At 44.4% G+C, this 25023-nt stretch overlaps 1 protein-coding gene across 1 annotated transcript in view; it reads right to left on the bottom strand.

The window, feature by feature from the left end:
• Positions 1–448: 448 nt before the first annotated feature.
• LOC140463212 (embryonic polyadenylate-binding protein-like) overlaps positions 449–25023 on the bottom strand; it is a 51343-nt gene continuing 26768 nt past the window's right edge. Inside the window, exons 8-15 of the mRNA XM_072557001.1 lie at positions 19858–19953; positions 14578–14850; positions 10995–11085; positions 8952–9077; positions 7806–7930; positions 6661–6748; positions 3733–3863; positions 449–662 (exon numbers count right to left, since the gene is read on the bottom strand). Coding sequence (XP_072413102.1) covers positions 600–662; positions 3733–3863; positions 6661–6748; positions 7806–7930; positions 8952–9077; positions 10995–11085; positions 14578–14850; positions 19858–19953 — 993 coding nt within the window. The 3' untranslated portion in view covers positions 449–599. The remainder of the gene's footprint in view (positions 663–3732; positions 3864–6660; positions 6749–7805; positions 7931–8951; positions 9078–10994; positions 11086–14577; positions 14851–19857; positions 19954–25023) is intronic.

The following is a 25023-nucleotide window of genomic DNA, read 5'->3' as shown; positions in this document are numbered from 1 at the left end:
CTTATGCTCGCATCCAAATCATTTATGAACATGACAAAAAGTGGAACCCAGCACCAATCCTTGTGGCATGCCACTGGTCACAGGCCTCCAGTCTGAAAAACAACCCTCCACTAACACCCTCTGTCTTCTACCTTTGAGCCAGTTCTGTATCCAAATGGCTAGTTCTCCCTGTATTCCATGGGTTCTAACCTTGCTCACCAGTCTAGAAATCTTCAATATTCTAACAACAGTACTGGTCAGCCTCTATTAGATATGTTCAGTGACTGATCTCAATGAAAAACAAATTGCTCAAACTAAAACATGACCATGAAGCTAATTTCCTCTGGGATTGTACCTGTCCAGTATCACCAGCAGCTAGTATTACACCCAAATCCTCCAACATCTTAACATTTCAATGAAGTTGTTTGTTAAGGGAACAACAAAAGATTCAAGACAGAGGCAGCCACAATCCAGTTTCAGTGTTCTTTAATACAGCCCAAGACAAACCAAATACAGGACAGGACACAAAAGCCAAATCTCAGAGCACAATTGAATGTGAGTGGAGAAAATTCTCTCCAGGCCACATCAGATCCTTATTCAGTTTGATCCCCACCTAAAGTTTAATCATGCGACCAAATTATCTTTGCTTCGTGAAAGTTTGCTTGTTGCTGCTCAGGTCCGGCCTGCAAGAAACAGGAAACTCATTAAATCAACCACGGGAGTAAACAGTAGAGAAGTCAAACCAGAAAGCTATGTTTCACTCCTGCCAAGCCCCGGAACTACTGCTGCTGCCGCCATTTGCCTTGCAGCTTGTTCTCAGGATGTGTTGGATGTCAAGCTGCATTTGCCACTTGACCACGAGGGGCAGGAGTCTCAGTCCCAGACCAGGTAAGGACCCCAGGTTTCCCTGAAGAGCATTAGTGAACCAGTTGGATTTGTTTTATGACAATCTGACAGTTTTCAGTCAAATTCAATTTTGGTCTCCACATGGGCAGAGAAACACCAGGGAAAGATGAAAAGACAGTAGGAAGACACCAGAAGTGAAAAACAATTCTGCCCATCAGGAAAGACTGGGTCTAGTTTTCCACAGAAAAATGACTGAAGTTTTACATAAGAATTAATATGACCAAAGGGTTCAATAAGAGACATAGAAGAGGTGATTCCTTATTGTAAAAGAAAGTCCAAAACCAGAGAGAAAAAAGAGAGAGGGAGAGGGGGAAGAGGGGGGTAGTTTAATTGGGAATCAGAAGGAAGGTCCTTGCCCAAAAAAAGTGACTTAGTGTGTGGCCATAGGTTGGAGAGAGTAGAATGGAGGTAGCTGAGAGAAGGATTGATCAACAATAGGGAGAAAGGGAGAGGACGCGCCTGTTATTGTGCTGGAAATAGACTAGTGTATCAAACACAAGCCAAAACCTCTCGTGTTTTACCGTGGTGGTGAACTGTGCACATCACCTGTTCAGGCAGCTGTGCTCCCTTTCTTCGGCACCGTATCTTTAGCTTGATGAGCCTGAAGCACAGCAACTGCCTCCTCCACCTGAAAGAACCCGAAACACAATGGAATCTTCAGGCTGCAGCTGCTCCCCCCTCACCAATTCTTCCATAGGACATGGGCATCACTGGCAAGGCCTGCATTTGTCCCACACCCAATGCCCTTGAACAGAGTGGCTTGCTTGGCCATTTCAGAGAAACGTGTTAAGGGAATGAATTCTACTCGTGAGGTAATGGTGTCTGCTGAAATATGGAAAAAAGCTTATCGGGCCAGAATGTCTCGGCTAATGACAAGACAAGCCTGCATCTACATAGCACCTTTCACAATCCCAGGACATCCTAAAGTGATTTACTGTCATTGACAGAAGTAGAGTCACTAATTTCTGCAATTGCAATGATGATCAGATAATCTGTTTCCGTAATACCGGTTGAAAAGTAACTAGTGGCCAGGAAGAAATAATCTCCTCTTTGAAATTGTGTGACAAGATTTTTAATGTCCACCCAAGAGGACAGATTGAGATTTTAGGTTAACATTCTAACTGTATGATGACATTTATGGCAGTGCAGCACCCATCACTATACACAACTCAAAATCCTCAAGCGGGCCCCTTGAAACCAAAGGCAAAACTATGGAGCTGAAACAAACCAGGAGCTGGCAGCATCTGCAGAGAGAGAGAACCAGGTTAGTGTAGAGTCTGGTGTGACTCAACCTGCTGTCACTGTCATCAGTAGCTGTGCTTACAAAGGCTCAAACCCAAATATTTCCTTTTGAAAAGTCCTTCCCCTTTTTTGAAACTTCTTTGTCCATGTATGTGGTTATCTGTCCTGATCTTCTCGTGTGGCTCAGTGTCACTTTCATTAATAATGCTCCCATGAAGCAACTTCGGGTGTTTTACTTTTGCAAAGTCTCTGTATAAACACGGCTATTTTTTTTAAAAAACAGGTTGTGAAATGGGTAGTGTTTCTGGAAGGTTACACCAGATGGGCAAGCTAATGTTTTTCTGGATTAGTGGTGCTGGAAGAGCACAGCAGTTCAGGCAGCATCCAAGGAGCTTCGAAATCAACGTTTCGGGCAAAAGCCCTTCATGCAGTTTGTTACAATTAGTCAGGACTCTGAAATAGCAGCATCTGGGTGGTGTACGGCCACCTGAGGAATTAGGTAAAGGTTTTGTTTCACATTATCTCCGAACAGACAGTACCTCTGACAGCACAGCACTGGGAAGCACCAGCCTAGACTTTGCAATCAAGTCGCTAGAGTGGGATTTGAACTCTCCACCTTCTGATTAGGAGCAGCACTGGCATTTCTCTCTCCACAGCTGACTGTCAGTGTACGCTGATACAGAAACAAGCAAATCTACAGAGGATGGAAAGCCCAGAATACCATGGGATCCTTTACAATAAGGCAACTTTCAAAATTTGAGCTCCCAACATGTTGCACGTAAATCTGAGGTTTGTACAATGGGAAGCGGGAGTTCAGCTCGTCTTCAGTACATGGAGGAGAAATTCCTCTAAAAACAACCTTCATACATCCCCTTATAACAACCAGGATCTCCATTTAGTCCATTCAGTCCCTCAAACCTGTTCAGCTGCTTTAATGAGATCATGGCTGAGCTGTGGCCTAACTCCAAATACTTGCCTTTGGTCCATGCCTCTTAATATCTTAGCTCAAGAAAAACTTATCTCAGATTTAAAACTGACAACTGATCCAGCATCCACTGCCAAATTTGGAAGAGAGTTCCAAACATGTACCATCTTGTGTAAAAGTGCTTCCTAATATCTCTCCTTCCATTCCTTTTTTCCCTTACCCACATCCAGTTTAATTACTTTCTTAAAAAAAGAAAAGGAATACAGTGGTGGACCCCCACCCTGTACCCACAGTGGGGGGGGAAGAGAAGGAACGTGAAAGACATTCCATGACCCTCCATGGAAACCCAAAACTGCGGATAGGAGCAAATCCATTCATTTCAATGGGAAAATGTACCTTCCCAGCACCCCCTGGGTCCTGGAAGGTTCTCATAACATGTTCGGCCTGCGGTAAACCACTGCTAACTGAAACTGTAGAAAACAATTCCACAGATATGAGGGTCACCCTGTATTACAAATGTTTATAGGGGACAATCTGAAGCCATCAATTATTAAGCACTTGGATATGGATTGTGGAATACTCCAAATATCAGAGACAAGAACTGAGCACAGAAATACTGAATCAACATCTAAATGCCTGTTATTAACAAAGTTCCCCAACAAAAACACACACATTCCTACCTTGGAGTGAAGGGACTCTCGTGATTCTAACATGTGGAGGAGTTCTGAGTTATCAATCTCCAGCAGCATTCCTGTAATTTTGCCGACCAGTGTTGGATGCATTTCCTGGATCAGTGGATACAGGCGCTCACCTGAACAAAAACAAAAACAAAAACTGAATCTTCTCTAGGTAACAAACCGCTCCAATTCAACAGAATGGCGTGGAAATACTCAGGAGAAAGTGAGCACTTCAGATACTGGAGATCAGAGTCAAAAAACCATGTGGTGCTGGAAAAGCACAGCCGGTCAGGCAGTATCCGAGGAGCAAAAGAGGCGACATTTTGAGCACAAGCTCATCAGGAATTCCTGAAGAGCTTGTGCTCAAGACGTTGACTCTCCTGTTCCTCGGATACTGCCTGACCGGCTGTGCTTTTCCAGCACCACATGGTTTTTTTGACTCTGGGAAACACTCAGTAGTCTGGCAGAATCTGTCTCGGAGACAAGTGGTCAGTGTCAGGCAGCCTTCAGCCCAATTCGCCCATACCAACCATGTTTCCTAAACTGAATTAGTCCCATTTACCTGTATTTGGCCATATTCCTCTAAACCTTTCCTGTCTGAATGTCTTTCAAGTTGTTGTAATTGCACTCACCACTACCACTTCCTCTGGCAGCTCATTCCATACACACACCAACCTCTGCATGAAGTTGCCACCCCTTGGGCCCTTTTATATCTTTCCCCCCTCACCCTGTACCTATGCCTTCTAGTTTTGGACTCCCTGATCCTGGGGAAAAGACATTGGCTATTCATGCTCATGATTTTATAAACCTCTACGGTCACCCCTCAGCCTCCTACAGTCCAAGAAAAGTAGTCCCACAGCCTCTCCTTAGATCTCAAACTCCACAGTGTTGGTAAAATATTTGTAGCACTCTTTCCAGGTTAATAACATCCTTCCTATAGCAGGGCGACCAGATTTGTATGAAGTATTCCAAGCGTGGCCTTACCATTGTCTTGTACAGCCATAACATAATGTACATAATGCTCTGACTGAGAAAGGCTAGCGTGCCAAACGCATTCCTCATCACTGTCTACCTGTGACGCCACTTTCAAGGAACTATATACCTGCAGCCCAAGGTCTCTCTGCTCAACAATACTCCTCCAGGCCTCTACCATTAACTGTATAAGTACTGCCCTGGTTTATCTTACCAAAATGCAACACCTCATTTATCTGAATTACACTCCATCTGCCATTCTTTCACCCAATAGGCCCAGTTGATCAAGATCTTTGATAACCTTCTTCACTGTCCATTATACCAACAATTTTTGGTGTCATCTGCAAACTCACTCACCAGTCTTTCTGCAGTTCCCATCCAAATAGCTTACATAAATGACAGTGAACCCAGCACTGATCCTTGTGGCACACCAACTGGTCACTGGCATCCCATCTGAACAACCCTCTACCAACAGCCTGTCTCCTACTGTTCAGCCAATTTTGTTTCTAGTTAGTTAGTTCTCTGGATCCCATGTAATCTAACCTTATTAAGCAGTCAGTCATTTTAATGTTCCTCAAAAAGAGCCAGCAAGTCAAAACTTATGCAGAATTTTATTTTTGAAAAATCTTTAATATATTCTAAACTAAGAATGGCCAGCCGAAAGCATCACCAAGAAAATCCAACCTTAAGACGAGAAGTCAGTATTACAAAACCTGAAGTTAGACACCAAACTTGACACAGTTCAGCATCACTAACAGAAACAAAACTCCCCCCATGCTTTAGCGGGCAGACAGTGAGGAAGGATTTCCCTGACCGAGGAACGTAGACGCAGGAGACAGGATGGCAGATGTTGGAAACCAGAGTCAAAAAAACGCAAAGCTGGAAAGGCACAGCAGGTCACAGCATCCAAGGAGCAGGAATTTCAATGTTTTGGTCCAAACTCAGCCTGAAACACGGACTTTCCTGTTCCTCAGATGCTGTCTGACCTACTGTGCTTTTTCCCAGCTTCACATCTACTGAACCTAGACACAGACTCAGATCAAAGGGTAGTTCTTTCAGGCAGAAACTCAAAATGTCCAAGGGTGATGAATCTTTGGAAGCTCAGTGAATATGTTCAAAGATCAAGAATGATAGATTTTGGGATGCTGATTGAAAAGTGGGGATGATGGAGTTAAGCAAGAAGATCTTGCTGAATGGTGGAGCAGGTTTGAAAGGGGGTGTCCAATGACGACCCCCTGCTCAGATTTCTCCTGGGAGAGTTGTTGAATCTGAAGTCTATTGTGAGCTGAACCAGGAGATAATGCTCCTCAGCTCTCAACCCACTAAGGAAAAGGGATCGTAACTTGCATAGTAACAAAGTGCTCATCAGTCCTGAAAACATTGCTATGATTCAGAGTGGGGACAGCCAGTGGTACAGATACTGGTGTCAATGGGTTTCAATGGAACCTCCAAGAAATCAGAGACTGCAAACCCCACAAAGAGCAAGGAGACGACATGTGATCAGCCTGTATTGCTAACAAAACAAAGCTTTTCACTGTGCCTTGGTACACGTGACAATAAATTCAATTCAATACAAAGCATTGCTTACTCTGGTAAAACTCTTACAACAAGCTGCATTGATCTAGTACAAATTACACTGTAAAACATCCCAAAGTAGTTTACAGAAGTGTACATCAGACAAACATACGACTGAGTCAAAAGCTTTTGGTGGGAGGGGGGGGGGGGGGCCTAATATTCTGAGCTGGTTGACCACCTGGCCAATGGAGGGCAAAGGTTTTAGGAGGGAGGGAGGGAGAGAGAAGGGATGAGGTTGGAGTGTGTTTCAGAGCTCAGGGAGCTGGGGACTGTCCTGGTCAAGGGTGGGTTGAGAGACTGAAGTCATGAGCGTAGGCAGGTTACAAACACAGCTGTTGATTCCGTGTCGGGCGGGAGAGGGGGGTGGATTACTCTCAAACATACCCAGCATCTGTTTCTGTTCCTGTGGTTGTGCAGCAGCCAACACTGAGGCACTGAGGGGCATCTGACCATGAACAGCTGGCTCAGGCACCTACACATCACCGTGAAAAGAAAAACACAAATCACATCAGCAAACCCAATCACTGGTCAGGCCAAAGTCAAACCAAACACAAAACCCAAAATTAGCACGTCCCAGTAAAACGGAGTAGCAGGTGGTCATTCTGTCCTCTCTGATTAAATCACTGACAGAATCACGTTCTTGCCTTTGCTTTGTAACCCCTTCAAAAGGTCAACCCATCGCTGCCTTAAACTTCAATCATCACCCAGCATCTGCAGCTTTGAGAGAACATTCCAGATTCCTGCGACTGAGAGACAACACCCTTCCTGGTATCACCGCTTGATGGCCAATGTTCCAATATTTTTCAGTTCCATCCCTCACCCTTTCCCAACATCCTAAGGCCCAGTATTCCTGCAGGAATCCTACCAAACTCTTAAGCAGCCACACATTGGAAACTGAGGCAGGCAATGCTTGGAAAAGGTGTTTAGCAACATTTCTCATGAGAAAGCTCAGAGTCACTATTGCATTAATAGTGATAAAAGAATGAATGAGACAGTTTCAATGTTCTATAGCTCCCACTGCTGAAGTAAACACAGTTTTACTGACTTTTACTTGTTAACTAAAAGCTTGGAGAATGAAAGGCCACCTTCTTGAAATGTCAAAGATTCTTAGTAGGCTAACAGGGTCAATGTGGAAAAGTGCCCTCGTGGGAGAGTCTCAGACTAGAGACACTCAGGGTAGGGAGGCACACATTTAAGACAGATGAGGAGGAATTTCTCTCAAGAGGGCAGCGAATCTGTGGAATGTTATTGCGGAGGGCTGTCGAGGCTGGGTTGCTGAGTATATTCAAGACTGAGACAGATTTTTTAATCACTGAGGGCAATCAAAGTTTACGGGCAAAAGGCAGGCAAGTGGAGTTGAGGATAAGCCAAAATCAGCCATGATCTCATTGAATGGCAGAGCAGGCTCAATGGACAACTTCTGCTCTTACATCTCACGAGAAAGAAAAATCCAACAAACGTGTCCCAATGTGATTTGCAGATTATTGCCATTGTCACTCAACGTTTCACCGAGTATCTGTGGTCAGTACCTGTTGAGCACCAGGAGGGTGCTGTGTGTTACAGACTCCAGATGTATATTTATACTGGGGCAGCACTCGCACCATCGGTCCTGAAAGAGCAGTACGAGGTCCCGCTGTCTGAGTCCCTATAGTGGCTGGAAGGTGTGAGCAAAGGATAATAAAAAAGGGTTTAAAAAGCACACAGACAGATAGTTAACATCATTCAATCACAACAGCTCCTCTGCACTACAATGGGCTCCAACATTAATCCAATTTCACTAAAACCAGGAATAAAAAGGCGGCACAGATAGATAGTAAAGGGGGGTCAGGCTAAAGGATGAGTTAGCAAGAGGCCAAGTGATGGAACAGGGGCAGTCAGGCCATTTGGCCCATCAGGTCTGCTGCTCAGGCCTTGTTTAACAATCGGAGAACGAGAGCTCAACTACACGATTATTTGAGAAGATGATTTCAGCTACCGGAAAATAAACACCAACTGGTTCACCAATGTCCTTTTTGAGATGGAAACTTACTGTTCTTACCTGGCCTGGTCTGGCCTAATGTGACTTCAGTCCCACATTAACACACAGTCTTAACTGCTCTCTGAAATATAGCCATCAGTTCAAAGCAACATGAATAAATCGGTTTAAAAACCAGACCAAATTGCTTCAGGTTTTCAATTCTAAACAAAAAAGTGTATTTCTCATAAAGATCACAATTTTAAAGACTTGTTTTGTTTGGCTCACAAAGATGAAAACTCTGACGCTGAAGATTGTGCGATCTTTCAGAGGCAATGATTTGAATAAAAGTGCCACCTTACATTTGTATAGCACCTGGACCTGGTAGAATGGCTTAAAATGCTTTATCAATGCAGGATTGACATTGAACCATATACAGAGTTATTAGGACAGATGCTCAAAAGCTTGCACAAAGTTGAGTGCATCCTTAAAAAAAAGCAGATAGCTTTAGAGATTGAATTCCAGAGCGAGAGCATCAGCTGCTGAAGTCACAGTCAGCAACAAGAGTGCTCAAGATGAGCAATGGGGGTGGGGGGAGAATGCTAAAGAGCCAGATTTATAAAGCACCTTCTGACAGTGAAGCCAAACCAGGAGTTGTTTATCCCCTCCACGGAGGTTGGTCTTTCTGTAGAAACCGGGTTCCCCTCAGCAGCTTACTCACCCACTCTCTGCGTGTTGGACGGGAGCTGGGGAACCTGGGTAGATGCTTGCCGGACGGTACTGATAGCTGTAGCTACTCTTCGGGGTGCAGTCCCTCTCATTGAGGGGAGCATGCTGTGGTAGGGGGCTGGAAACAAGAAAAAAAATCCACACCATCGCGGTTGAGTTTAGAATCACAAACAAAGCCAAGCAGATCTTAGCATGCAAGAAACCAAACCAAAATGCACTTAACATTGACCAATCCTGACGCTGTCAAACCCACTAGCTATCCTCACCCACAACCACACAGGACAAAAAGAGAGACGGAGGAAAATTTCTCTCAAACAAGGTTCTATTTCCGATTCCAATTGTTTTCCATTGACAAGACAAAGCACAGGACGGGAAACGCGGAGAGATTTCTTTCTGGATGATCCTGTAAAGCACTTCAGCATCTCACTCCTTAATCTTCACAAGCATCGAACTTGGAGTTGCAAGATAATAATGGAGTTGCTGACCTATCAAAGTAATCAACTTACCAAGATCCCACTGACAGCATGTTCGAAACCCAGCGTCTTTACCACCTCAAGATGGACAAGGGCAGCAGATACATGAGAACACCACCTCTTACACGTCCCCCTCCATGCCAGTCACCATCCTGACTTGGAAATATATCACTGTTCCTTCACTGTCACTGGATCAAAATCCTGGAATTCCCTCCCAAAGGGCATCGTGGGTCAACCCACAGCACACGGACTGCAGCGGTTCAAGGTGGTAGCGCACCTCCTCAAGGGAGAATTATTGTTGCAGAGGAGTGGGACTGAGATGAAATTAGTGCATTGCTATAACTTAGTTGTAAAATTAGCTTTTATAAAACAGCAAAGTTGATCCCTGTAACTTCCGTGGCAATATTTCAGCCTGAGTCTAAAAGGTGAAGTTCACATGGAGCCCAGGCAGCAGGATCCAAGCAAGGGCTGGCCATTCAATGTCGGTGCATGCTTTTGGTAGCAATGTATTAGTGATGGCTCTGACCTCACCCCAATAGATCTGGTTAGTAGTGGGTTACAAATTGGGTAGAATCTGTTCCTACAGAAATTGAACTTTAGTTCTTTCCTAATACTGCTGTAGATATCCCCACTACACCACAGTCCAAGATTGAAACCAATCACCATCTTCTCAAAAAGTATTAGAGACAGACAACAAATACGAACCTCTAACCAGTGACATCATCCGAGGAACAAAGAGCACAATCTCTGGGATGTAAACTGCGTGAAAAATGGATGGCCTTTCATTGAATTTCCTTTATCTTTCTGTCAAAGTACACCCAATTATTATTATTATATCCAAAGGTTGAAGAAAGTCAAAAAAGTGCAGATGCAAGAGACAGGGGGGAAAAAAAGAGGAAGTGATCAGGAAAAACATGCAGTCAGGTTATATGGTAAAGACTGCCCTCTATTGATCATCTTATGACCAATTCAACAGCTGGACAAAACCAAAGAGAGTCAAGTACAGAGTCAGAGACATACAGCATGGAAACAAACCCTTCAGTCCAAATAGTCCATATTGACCATTTTCCCAAACTAAGCCAGTCTCACCAGCCTGCACTTGGCCCATATCCCTGCTAACCACACATTAACGTACTTGTTCAAATGTCTCTTCAAACATTGTAACTGTACCTGCATCCACCATTTCCTCAGGAAGTTCATTCCACACACAAACGGTCTCTTTTCAAATCTTTCTCCTCTCACCTTAAAACTAAGCCTCAAAATCCTCAACCCTAGGGAGAAGACACCTGCCATTCCACATTATCTATACCCCTCATGATTTTATAAACCTCGAAGTCATCCCTCAGCCTCCCACAATCCAGTGAACATAGTCCCAGTATTTCTTTATAATCCAAACTCTTTTGAACAAGCTCCTGAGAAACTAACTAACTACAGCATTTTTAGTTTGGGGGGTTTGATCAATTTTGTTTGTTTTTTTCTGTAATTCTTTAACATTGCAGAAGTGGGTGAGGATTTCTCAGGAGGAGGCACCTTCCTGGTAAAATGAGGAAGCCTTCACTTACTCTGAGGCCTAATGGGTTGGCCTGTCCAACGTTGAGAAGGTCGCATTGGGGTCACTGGAGACGTGGCATAATATGGAGTTCGGTTTTGAATCTGTGAAGATCAAAATGCTAAACAATCAATCAGCACCAAACCATCCCCAAATTCCCAACAGCCCAATAAAACAACACATCCCAGTTACAGTAAAATACAAAAATATCAGTCTTCACTTCACACAACCATAAAATGGAAGTGTAAAATCTTAGAATTCTGTGCAGTAAATCAGTTAGACTCACTGTCCAAGGTGGGACATCAATAGGTCATCTTGTACAATACTGGGGAGCGAGGGGATCAGATCGCAATCGAACTTGTCAATGACACATCGGTCTGACCTGTCTTGCATCAAACTGTACAATTAAATACATTCATTTTGAAATATTACTGTTTTTCTTGCTGATTGGCTTTTCTCAAGTTTGAGGAAAGACAGGAATGTTTAGGACAGCAAAGGATGTGTTAGCGGTAGAGTATTACAACTGTTGTAGGATTGCGAGGTGACAAAGGGACCGAGTCATCATAGAACCACAGAACCCCTACAGCATAGAAGCAGGCCATTCAGCCCAGCGAGTCCAAGAGCATCTCACCCAGACACCCCTCCCCACCCCCAGTAATACATTTCCCATGACAATCCACCTAGCCTGCAGATCTTTGGACTGTGGGAGGAAACCCACAGAGACACAGGGAGAAAGGCAACTATCTGTGTGGAGATTGCACAATGGCAGACTGAAGTTTCAGGGATGTGGGGAACACAGAAGTCAGCAGCCGTTGGCGAATGGGAAAATGATCAGGTCGGGTTTCAGATGAGTGGACTTCAGGCAGTGGAGAAGACTGGCCGACGGAAGGCAACTTTAGTCTGAAGATAACTGAATGAGGGTTTCAGCAGCAATGAGTCAAGACAGTGGCTGGAAACAGATGTGCCCAAGGTGAGAGTCAGCACTCTGCAGGATGTCAAACCAAGAAGTGTTGGTGAATGATCTGTTCTGTCAGACACAGAGGTGTGGAATGGTGATGGGAGATCAAGGCAATGGCTGTAGTCTTCTGGATAATTAAGTGAAGAGGGCAATAGTTCATCTGAGATGGGATGCCAGACAGGCACTCTAGCAGCAGGGCAGAGTATTGTCAGTTAACACAAAGCTTGTTGGATATTGAGCTGAAGGTAGTAGAGAGAGAGAGAGAGAGAGAGAGAGAGAGAGAGAGAGAGAGAGAGAGAGAGAGAGAGAGAGAGAGAGAGAGAGAGAGAGAGATATTTGCAAGGCTGGAAAGAGAAGCAAGTGGGGAGTGGCATGGGAGGGCAGTTTGACTGCTTTAGCCAAGAGGAGAGACATTGGACAAAGGCAAAAAGAGAACAGAGAAAGTCTAGGGTAGATGATGCACTGAAAATACTATGGATGGAGATTCAGGGAATGCAAGATATTAGAGTGCAAACAGAAAGCTGATGCACCATTTACTCTACGAGAAAGTGAGGACTACAGAGTCAAGGAGATCAGAGTCGAGATTGTGGTGCTGGAAAAGCACAGCAGCTCAGGCAGTATCTGAGCAGCAGGAGAATCGATGTTTCAGGTGTAAGCCCTTCATTAGGAATGAGACGGGAGCTGGGTGCTGAGAGATAAATAGGAGGGGGTGGGGCTGGGGGGTAGGTAGCTGGGAATGCGATAAATGAAGGTGATAGGTCGGAGAGGAGGGTGGAGCAGATAGGTGGTAAGGTAGGACAGGTCAAAAGGGCAGTGCTGAGTTGGAAGTTGATCTGGGATAAGATGGAGGGAGGGGAATGAGGAAACTGGTGAAATCCACATTGATCCCACGTGGTTGAAGAGCCCCAAGGCAGAAGATGATGAGGCATTCGTCCTCCATGCATCAGGTGGCAAGGGTCTAGCGATGGAGGCTAAAAAGGAGCCTTCCACATCCAGAGATTTACCTGCATTTCCACACGTCATTTACTGTATCCGTTGCTCCCGACGCGGTCTCCTCAACACTGGGGAGACAGGACACCTACTTGCAGAACTCTTCAGAGAGTATCTCTGGGACACATGGCCGACAACCCCACCACCCCATGGCCGAAGACTTTAAACACCCCCCTACCCCTCCCAATGATATGCAGGTCCTGGATGCCTCCATCACCAGACCCTTACCACTTGCCACCTGGGGGAAGAACGCATTATCTTCTGCCTCAGGACCTTCCAAACACGTGGGATCAATCCAGATTCCTCAATTCCTCTCTCCCCCCCACCTTATCCCAGATCCAACCTCCCAACTCAGCACCGCCCTCTGGACCTGACCTTCCTGTCCATTTTCCTTCCCACCTATCCGCTGCACTTTCCTCCCCGATCTATCCCCATTACCCCCCACCTTCATCCATCACACTCCCAGCTACTTTCACCCCCCTCCCATTTATGTTGCAGCCTTCTTGGTCCACAAGCCTCATTCCTGATGAAGGGCTTATGCCCAAAACATTCATTCTCCTACTCCTTGGATGCTGCCTGACCTGCTGTGCTTTTCCAGCACCACATTCTCGACCCCCCCCCCCCCACATTTACTCTAGGTAAGGAGCAAGCACTGATCTGGAAGTTTCCACACCTGTTTCTGTAAGTCTGTCTATCACAGTTTTGCAGGAACAGAGGTGAAACAGAGATAAACTCCCTAATCACAGTGGGGCTGTGACAGCTCAACATTGAAACATATTTGAAATCTTGTGTCACTCATTGTTAAAATGTGTACAGTTCTGCAGTAAGCTGGAGGCCAGGGGCATGAGAAATATTTATTTGAAAATTAACTCAGGACGTGGGAATCAGTAGCAATCTCTGCACTGGCTTCCCTTCATTCGCTGTACTGGGATGGCTACAAGCCACCTTCATCCTTCAATTTGACAGTCCACTCACTCAAATACCTGTCCTCTAAAGTAGCCACTTGTTGAGTGACGGAGACACGACTAAGAGTTACTTATACACCCAGACGTCAGATCTCCTTCACCAGAAACCAATTTAGTTTTTTAGGACAATCCCAACACTTACATTGTCAGAAGCAAATGTTTCATTTCTCAACTGAATTTAAATACTCATGATGGGAATCTCTGAATCATCAGTCCAGTTTCCACATAAACTGCAACACCAGACTCAGTACTGCATTAGACCATAAGACATAGGAGCGGAAGGAAGGCCATTCGGCCCATTGAGTCCACTCCGCTATTCAATCATAGCTGACTGGCATTTCAACTCCACTTACCCGCATTCTCCCCGTAGCCCTTAATTCCCCGAGACAACAAGAATCTATCAATCAATCTCTGCCTTGAAGACATTTAGCGTCCCAGCCTCCGCTGCACTCTGCGGCAATGAATTCCACAGGCCCACCACTCTCTGGCTGAAGAAATGTCTCCGCATTTCTGTTCTGAATTTACCCCCTCTAATTCTAAGGCTGTGTCCACGGGTCCTAGTCTCCTCACCTAACAAACAAATTTCCTAGCATCCACCCTTTCCAAGCCATGTATTATCTTGTACGTCTCTATTCTTTCAAGAATGTTGCCATAGGCCAACAGCATGTCCTTGGTTGCTTTACCTGTGGCACAGTTGGCATGAAGTACCCAGAGTGTGCCAGGTGTTGAAATGAGCCAAGCAAGGGGTTGGGCAGAGCTCTCATGTTTGCCAGTCGCTGCATGTACTGGTTAGTCAAGTGTGCTTTGCGTTCCTCCTTGCGTTGAGCCAAGGCCACATACAGGGGCTTGGTGCTGACAATCCGCCCGTTCATCTCGGTGACGGCTTTCGTTGCTTCTTCGGGTGAGGAAAAACAGACAAACCCAAAACCTTTGCTGTGACCTCCCTCGGTCATCACCTTGAAACAAAAAGAAAATCAAAGACAGCACGAGTCAGACATCTCAGCAAACACAGAGACACAAACGGCTCCACATCAATCAGAAGCAACTCAGCATTACTGAACATGCCCAGTCTGAAAGCTCAGGGACTCTTCAAGATACATAGTGAATGGCAAAGCCTTGAAATGCACTGGTTTTTATACAACTCTTCAGAGCTTCATTGCACAGACAGCTGCCTTACTTTTAAAAAAAAACTCACTGGATTTGCATAACAATTTCCCATTAAAATGCCGCCAAAAGGCAAGTCTAGCAATTGAGTGTGTAAGGACCCTTTCGACAGTTAATGAAAAGCCAAACAAATAAATCTCTCCCATCTCCTTAGTTATAGTTTAAATTAGAGCTTCATGTGGCAAATTAGGCAACATCTAAAAATTTAGGATTTTTTCTACATTTGTCTGTTTTTCCCCTCTTTGCCCCTAATCTAATTGACCAGATTTCTTTTACCTCACTCATTCTCAAATGTTTAAATCTCATGGGCTAAATGTGTGGGTGTCGGTCCTATCATTTACCAAGGGCCCAGATCACAAGTGATAACTCCCACAGTACCCTCTCCCTCCAAATCAGCTACCCACCCCCCTCCATTGCACATAGCACCATGCCCTATTCCAGGAAGATCTGATCCACAGTCCCTGAATATTGGCATCAGTGGGGATAGGAGCTGAAAATGTGTTGCTGGAAAAGCACAGCAGCTCAGGCAGCATCCAAGGAGCAGGAGAATCGACGCTTCAGGCATGAGCCCTTCCTCATTCCTGAAGAAGGGCTTATGCCCAAAACGTCAATTCTCCTGCTCCTTGGATGCTGCCTGACCTGCTGCGCTTTTCCAGCAACACATTTTCAGCTCTGATCTCCAGCATCTGCAGTCCTCACTTTCTCCTATCAGTGGGGATAAGGCAGCATTTATTAGATACCTCAAACTACCATGCAGCTCAGTAAGTGCAGACAGTGTCAGTGAGGGAGAGCTCACCTGGGTGAATCAGAAGCAGAGAGTGAATATATTTGAGAATGTTATACAAAGTGGCAACTTAACTTGTTAATTTATCTCCAGTTCAATTTGACTAACCATCTGATTATGAACTAAAACTAACAGCTTTTAAGTTGAAAGAGTCTTGGTAAGCAGGGCAGCTGTCTGTCAGTGGCAGGTATCTGGGAGGAAGGGAGTTCTGCAGATGTTGGAGAGTCAGAGTTGAAAAATGTGGCGCTGAAAAAGCACAGCAGGAGAATCGACGATTCAGGCAGAAGAGCTTATGCCAAAACATTGACTCTTGCTCCTCGGATGCTACCCGACTTGCAGTGCTTTTCCAGTGCCACACTTTCTACGCTGGCAGTTATAGAACAGTACAGCACATTACAGGCCCTTCAGCCCTCGATGTGCCAATCTTTTATCCTACTCTCAGAACAAGCTAACCTACACACCCTTCATTTTACTATCATCCATGTGCCTATCCCAGAGTCGCTTAAATGTCCCTAATGTATCTGAATTATCGGAAATCCCTTTCCTGAAAAGCTGATTACTATAACAGGACATTAAACTAGAAAAGGGATTCATCATTTCTAAAAGAAAAAGGGCATTTTAAAAAAAATACACAGTAAGGGTGAACGGTCAGTGTAGAACAGTTCTGAGGATGGATTTAGGGTGGACAGTGAAAACCTTTTTCCTCAGATAGTGAAGGCTAACATGAGGGAACAGATTTAGGACAAATATTAGGGGTAGTTTCTTCACTCAGCAGTAGGGCCATGGAACAGCCTGCCTGCAACAGTAGTAAACTCGCCGATGTTAAGAGCATTTAAATGGGCATTGGATAAACATATGGATAATAATGGAGCGGTGTAGGGGAGATGGACATCAAATTATTTTCACAGGTCAGTGCAATATCAAGGGCTGAAGGGCCTGTACTGTGCTGTAACGTTCTATGGCCACTGGACATGAACAGATTTCACACAACAGATGCTGCCAGATCTGCTGAGCTTTTCCAGCAATTTCTGTTTTTGTTTCTGATTTCCAGCATCCTGTTGTTTAGGTTTTTGACTATATTGGGAAATTGGTTCAAACTCGGAATCTGATGCAGAGGTGGAAGAGAGGCTTTAAGGAGGGTTGCTGCACCAAGTTTAGTAAAGTACAGAAAGGAGGGGCTTTTCTTTCTTATTAAAGAAAGAACTTACGGAGAGAGAAGAAACACATTAGTGATTGACTTTAAATTGCAGTAAATTAGAAAATCATTCTTCAAGTAGCTATTGTTGATTAAATTGAGAAACACCAGGAACAATGGAAAGCCAGGGTCAATGCAATAACACAGTGTAAGGAATCAAATGAAAATAACTATATCCCTTGCATCGACTTGGAAGGTATGGCAGCACAGCTCAGCCAAGTGGAACATGGGGCACAACAGATTCTTATTGGTGTCCTGGATGTCAGCATGGACAGGAAGTATTGGGCAGCTGCAGAATCAAAGGAGAGGCAATGACCCAAGATTACCGCTGCATTGTTAACCCAGAGACCCGGTAAGGTATCAGGGACCTGGTTCAAACCCCAGCAGATGGTAGAGTTTGAATTCAATAAATATCTGGAACTAAGTCGAATGATGGACTTTGTCGATTGCCAGAAAAACTCATCTGGGAGGGAATCTGCCATCCTTACCTGGTCTGGCCAACATATGGTTCCAGATCCACAGCAACATGGTTGACTCTTAATTACCAAGAGGGCAATTAGGGATGGGCAGCAAGTGCTGGCCTGGTCAGTGATACCCTCACCCCATAAATGAATTTTTTAAAAAAAAAAACACATAAGCCCTAGGTTTCAGAGCTCAAGTAGTGGCTGGAGTCTCTGTGGCACATCCACAAGACGAAGAGTTATACAAGTCATATTCTCAAAGAGGTGGTCACAATGGAAATGGAATGGGTTACCACCAGCCAAGGAGCACCAGGAAGGTGGGACAGGAGTGGCAAGCACTTGCTCACAAAAATCTGTCTTCCAAAACAGAAAACTGAAGGTGCAGACAGTTTGTGGCAACACAAGCCGCTGGGCTATACAAGAGGGGAGGACAATGAGCAAGGGATGGGTTAAACAGGGGAACAGACTGGTGGTTGGGAGCCTGTGGACTTGACTCTAGGATTGTGCATTGTCTCACTGATGCCAGGGTCAACATCTCAGATCAGCTGCAGGAAATGCTCCTGTGGGGAGGGTGAACAGATGGGAGATTTGGGTCTACATTAATGCTCTCCATTGCAGAACTACATACCCCTTCCTCAAATCAGCATTTACAGAGCTAGGCTGAAAATTAAAAAACAGGGACCTTAAATCTCTGGATTACTCCTGGTATCATGCAGAAGAGTATGGAATCAGCAGGCAAAGGCAGAGGAGGGTGGGACTGGAAAGGGGACCTTAGATTCCTGGGAATGGTGCTGAGGGAGATACCACCTTGTAGGGCATTTTGCTGTAGCCATTGAAAGGCTTTTAACTAACTTGGCAGAAGCATTGGAGCTAAAAGAGAATATTAGAGCAGCTTTTCTAATTTACAGCAACTTAAACATTCGCCAGGATTCACAAAATGCTTGGAGAGACAGGTAGCTCCAGCATAGAAAGTTGTAAATTTATCGATAAAGTCAAGAGTAGGGGAGAAAGTATCAAAATTAAATCAGGGTTACACTGCACAAATGTCAATGCAATAGAGGGATTCAAGAGGGGCATGGGCTGACTAATGTGCAAGGATTTGGGGGAAGGGGAGGGAGGGGAACTTTTGTAATACTTATTTGGAGAGCTGATGCAGACAATGGGCCAAAAAGGACCCCTTTCTGCATTAGACCCCTCTGGGATTTTTCAAATCACACAGCTGGCAGTCTTCCTGAACCTAGCTTTAAAACACCAGATTCAATTGTTCAGCTTCTCAATGTAGGATCTAAACACTCCATCTTTGGGCTGCTTATGGCACTGGACAATCATCCTGTTCAATAAAAATAAAGGTCATTCTTTTCAAGAGCATCGCAACACAAAACCTAAGAATAACTTTGTCTATCCTCAACTTGCTTCAGGTTAAGAATCACTCCAGCTCCAACTGAATCTCCAACTGGGTCACTACTTTCGGTACTACTGTGGGTTTTGTGATGTAGACTGAAGTTTATCTTTAATAATATGAAAAAAATATAAGTTTGGATTTTGAAGTAGGGCCATAAGGGTTTTTCTGCCGGTCAGAAGGAATTAATAGTTAAATGGAATACATTTCAGTAGCCATGGTGAATTTCTTCAACACCAAATTGCTTTTGTTTTCCGAACTAATAGGCTTTTATTTAACTAGGGAAGGTTTATGGCCAGCTAGGCAAACTATTGTACTTCAAAAGGTTTTGATTAGAAATTTTTTTACCTTTTTAAATATAGAAAAAAGCTCAGGGAAAACACCCAGAGTGGCAGTGGAATAACTTTTCAGTTTGACTTTCAGAAAGGGAGAAAACGTTAGACACGTTAACACTGGATGACTTTAGAATAAGGAGCAGTGACAGACCTGGACCAGAAACATTTCATCACATCTTGAAGAGGTGATTTGAAGCAGAGAACATTTCAGACCAGGTGTATAACTCCAGGAAGAAGCCATCAGATTTTCCTGACCGGAAATTAAAATCAAAATGAACCCACTGAGACGTTAGAGAAAGGAGTTTCCTGGTGAGAGCACGGTGCTTTTGGCTATCGCACCAGGGTGGGGTTTGGGATCTGTAACAACGCTGTGAAAGATTATTGGGACTACATTACACCATGTTTCAAAACCTTTTTAAACTGTTGTTGTAATCTGATAGTCTGGTTTATTCCATGTTATCTCAATTCCTTTTTGCCTAACATACTTGTTTTATTGTTGGATAAAAAACTGTAATATCACATGCTTATATTTCAGTGAGGGACCACCTTGTTAGAACCAAAACATAATCTACCAGGTCAGGCCTTGCCCCATAACATCACCACCTGGGAAATTCCAGATTCTTACCTTTGCACTGGTGATCGTTCCATATGGAGAGAATTCCTTCCTCAAACACTCATCATCAATCCCATCATCCAGATTCTTCACGTATAAGTTCACTCCCTGTAAAACAAGAACCTTCAGAATCTAGACCATGGGAAGGAAGCAGACAGGAACAAAAGTGGGATTGAATTTGGGATCAAACTAACTGCATTCTGTCTAATTCCTCAGGAATTACCTTGACCTCACCAACATTTCCTCTTCATTTTTCTGTGGGCTATGGGCAGCACTGGGGAGACAGGATTTGTTGCTCAGCCACAAATACCCTTCAACTAAATGGTCAGCTGAACGCTGGGCCATTTCAGAGACCAGTTAAAGAGTCACTCATTCTTCTTTTGTAAATTTATTTTTTCATGGGATGTGGGTGGCACTAGCTGGGCCAGTATTTATTGCCTATCCCTAGCTGCCCCTCGAGTGCATGTTAAGGTGCACTGACTTGTTGCAGTTTTTGCTACCCACAATGCTGTTAGGGAGGGAGTCCCAAGATTTGGGCACAGTGACATTTCCAAGTTAGGGTGGTGATCAACTTGGAGAACTTGAGGTGACATCCCACGTACCTGCTGCCCTATTGAGTGTATAGCATCTGGAGTTTATTCATAGGGCTATAGGAGGTTACAATGACATTGGTTAGATCTCAGTCCTGATACCACACTTTAGAAGGATGTGAATACATGGGAAGAGTGCAGGAGAGGCTTAGGAGAATGATTTAGATGAGAAACTTCAATGATGAAGATAGATTGAAGTGGGAGTGTAAAAGGTAAATGGGAGTTTTGATGGAAATTTTCAAAATCACAAAAGGTTTAGATAAAGCTGATGAAGAGAAACAAATACATGGATAGGAAAGGTTTAGAAGGATATGGGCCAAGTGCAGGGAAATGGGTGTTGAGGGAATTTTGGTCGGTATGGACCAGTTTGGGCCAAAAGGGCCTGTCTCCTTGCTATAGGACTCTATGACTATGTTCCTGATTGAAACTGTGCTCCCTGAAGAATCAAATGCAAGGTAACAAAATAAAACAGCATTTTCATACAGTGAATAAGTAGTTAGGGTAAGGAATACGCTGCAAAAAAAAAAAAAAAAAAAGGTGGGTGGGTGAGTAGTGGACCAGTTAAAGCAGTTGAGGGGCACAGGATGATTACTTAAATACAAAGCACCCAGGGTCATGGGGAAAGGACAGGAAATCAGCATCATGTCAAATTGCTGCAGACTATTGGCTAAACCACTGTCTTCTACACCATAACAATTCGGAGATTTTGTGATTGCCCTTTAAGGAGCATTTGGAAGATGCTGTCAGACCTGGTGAGTTACTAAAGCACATTTTGTAAACGCTGTGCACTACCATGTTCCATCGGAGATGGAGAGTGTAAATGTTAAAAATAAAAAAGGTGGAGGTGGTGCCAGTGAAGCAGGCTGCTTTGTCCTGGATGGTGTCAAGCTTCTTGAGTGTTGTTGGAGCTGCCCCCATCCAGGCAAGTGGGGAGTACTCCATCACACTCCTGACGTGGGCCTTGTAGATGGCGGACAGGCTTTGGGGAGTCAGGCGGTGAGTTACTTGCCGCAGTATTCCTTATCTCTAACCTGCTCTTGTAGCCATTGTGTTTGTGTTCAGTCCAGTTGAGTTTCTGGTGAATGGGAAGTCCCCACAATGTTGATAGTGGGGAAATTCGGTGATGGTAACAACATTGACCTTCAAGGAGTCATAGTTAGATTCTCTCTTCTTGAAGATGATCATTACCAGGCATTTATATGACATGATATTACTTGCCCTTTGTCAGCCCAGGCCTGGACATTGTGCAGGTCTTGCTGCATTTGGATATGGACTGTTTCAGTCTGAGGAATCTCAAATGGTGTTGAATATTGTGCAGTTATCACCAAAAAGAAAAACTCCGCTTCTGACCTTCTGGAGGAGGGAAGGTCATTGACAAAGCAGCTGAATATGATTGAGCAGAGGATACTACACCAAGGCATTGGGGGCTCTTGTAGTGTAGGTGTAGTGTCCTTACCTCGGAGCATGGAGCCCTGAGTTCAAGCCCTATCTGTGCCAGAGTTTTGTAATACCATTGTTGTGGTTCTGTTTGCCGAGCTGGGAGTTTGTGTTGCAGACGTTTCGTCCCCTGTCTAGGTGACATCCTCAGTGCTTGGGAGCCTCCTGTGAAGCGCTTCTGTGATGTTTCCTCCGGCATTTAGAGTGGCCTGTCTCTGCCGCTTCCAGTTGTCAGTTCCAGCTGTCCGCTGCAGTGGTCGGTATATTGGGTCCAGGTCGATGTGCTTATTGATTGAATCTGTGGATGAGTGCCACGCCTCTAGGAATTCCCTGGCTGTTCTCTGTTTGGCTTGTCCTATAATAGTAGTGTTGTCCCAGTCGAAATCATGTTGCTTGTCATCTCCGTGTGTGGCTCCTAGGGATAGCTGGTCGTGTCGTTTCGTAGCTAGTTGGTGTTCATGGATGCGGACCGTTAGCTGTCTTCCTGTTTGTCCTATGTAGTGTTTTGTACAGTCCTTGCATGGGATTTTGTACACTACATTGGTTTTGCTCATGCTGGGTATTGGGTCCTTCGTCCTGGTGAGTTGTTGTCTGAGAGTGGCTGTTGGTTTGTGTGCTGTTATGAGTCCTAGTGGTCGCAGTAGTCTGGCTATCAGTTCAGAAATGTTTTTGATGTATGGTAGTGTGGCTAGTCCTTTGGGTTGCGGCATGTCCTCATTCTGTTGTCTTTCCCTTCTGCATCTGTTGATGAAATTGTGGGGGTATCCGTTTTTGGTGAATACATTGTATAGGTGTTCTTCTTCCTCTTTTTGCAGTTCTGGTGTACAGCACTGTTTTGTGGCCCTTTTGAATAGTGTCTTGATGCAACGTCTGTCTGTGTTGGGGTGGTTGCTTTCATAGTTTAGGACTTGGTCTGTGTGTGGGGCTTTCCTGTAAACCTTTGTGGTGAATTCTCCGTTCGGTGTTCTCTGTACCGTCACGTCTAGGAATGGGAGTTGGTTGTCCTTTTCTTCCTCTCTCGTGAATCGGATTCCTGTGAGTGTGGTGTTGATGATCCGGTGTGTGTTCTCTATTTCTGTGTTTTTAATGATTACAAAAGGTGTCATCCATATATCTGACCCAGAGTTTGGGTTGAATTTGCGGTAAGACTGTTTGTTCTAATCTTTGCATTATGAGTCCAGAGATGGGTGTGCCGTTGATTTGTTCATATATTTGGTTGTTGAATGTGAAGTGTGTTGTGAGGCACAGGTCCAGTAGTTTGAGTATGCCGTCTTTGTTGATAGACAACAGGACATTGAACCTTGATGCCACACTCTGTCAAATCAGGCTCCATGTGAAGGGCTGTCACTCTCACCTATGGAATTCAGCACTTCCCTCCATGATTGGAGCAAGGTGGTCAGGAAACCAGAGGACACTGGTGGAACCCAAACTGAGCATCACTGAACAGGCTGTTCCTTTGCTTGTGCTTGGCTAGGGGCACAGCTAGTTCTGGAGAATGTGCCTTCAGTAACACTGCCATAATGTTGATAGAATCTCCCCTTTCTCTTCCACTCTCCCCTTCCCCCCCCCGCCCCACACCCACCCAGCCTAACAACCTTCACATAGTCACTGATCAGCCATTTCTCGATATTATCTGAAGTGAATCCAGTCGGGTGAAGACTGGCATCGGTGATACTGGGGACCACTGGAGGATTAGCGATTTTAGAGAGGATGTGTAGCTCAGGATGATAAGTCCTTAAGTTAGCTCACTGAACTTAAGGTTTGTTTTCAGACATTTCGTCACCATACGAGGTAACATCATCAGTGGGTGTCTCTGGTGACGCGCTGATGATATGTCCTGCCAGTCTAGTTAGTTATTGGGTGCTGTAGTATGATATAGCTCATTGAAATAATGCCGTAATACAGCTCAGTTTGTGGGTGTTGGGGTGATTGCTTCTGAAGCAAATTATTTGGTCAGTGTGTTGTTTTCTGTAGACACTGGGTTGAAGCTCTCCGTTAACTGTACGCTCAACTGTTACATCTAGGAATGGGAATCTGTTATCATTCTCCTCCTCTTGTCAACTTTATGCCTGTCAGAATATTGTTGGTGCTGCATGCTTCCTCTAACTTGTTCCGTTTTACGATGACGAAAGTATCATCTACATAACAGACCTAAAGTTTGGGTTGGATCTATGGGAGGGCAGCTTGTTCAAGTCTCTGTATTACTTGTTTGTAGGTTGTTATTGAATGATGACCAACTTCATCAGCAAAGACAACATCCTCAAGCTAGTGGAGCTGTGCCTCACCACCCACTTCACATTCAAAAAAAAACTTACAAACAAGTCAACAGAACACCCATGAGATCACCAATATCAGGGCTTACAGTGGAAGCAGTAGAGATTTGAACAAGCTGCGCTCCCATCTATCCAAGCCAAACTTTGGGTCCGCTACATAGATGACACCTTCGTCATAAAATGGACGACATTAGAGGAAACTTGTAACATCAATACCCTGATAGGCATAAAATTCACAAAAAAAAAGGAGAATGAGAACAGACTCCCAATTCCTAGACATGACAGCTGAACGTACAGTTAATGGAGAGCTTCAAACCAGCGTCTACAGGAAAGCACATGGACCAAATACTTAACGTCAGAAGCAATCACTCCAACACCCACAAACAGAGCTGCATCAAGACATTATTTCAACGAGCTACATCACACTGCACCAATCAAGAACTACAAAAGCAGAAAAATATCTATACAACATTTTCAAAAACAACTGGTACCCAATAAGCCACCAATCCGTTGATTCCACAGAAACATACCCAAACAAACAGACAACGCAACCAAAACCTATAGCCACATTACCTTACATCAAAGGCATATCAGAAATGACTTCCAGACTACTCAAACCCCTTGGAATCATGGTAGCCTACAAACCTACCAACCCACTAAAACACAACTAATGAACCTAAAGAATCCATTAGTTACCACCAGCAAAGCTAACATCATGTACAAGATACTATGCAAGAACTGTTTAAAAAAAACTACAGCGGACAAACTAGCAGGAAACTTGCCACCAGGATACATGAACACCAACTGGCCACCAAAAAAAGACATGACCCACTCTCACTAGTTTCCATATATACAGACAAAGAAGGACACCACTTAGA

This window comes from Chiloscyllium punctatum, chromosome 37 (genome assembly GCF_047496795.1).
Source record: "Chiloscyllium punctatum isolate Juve2018m chromosome 37, sChiPun1.3, whole genome shotgun sequence".
In the NCBI taxonomy this organism is placed as follows: domain Eukaryota; kingdom Metazoa; phylum Chordata; class Chondrichthyes; order Orectolobiformes; family Hemiscylliidae; genus Chiloscyllium; species Chiloscyllium punctatum.
The sequence above is the reverse complement of the archived record's forward strand: the minus strand, read 5'-3'. Positions and strand labels throughout refer to the sequence as shown.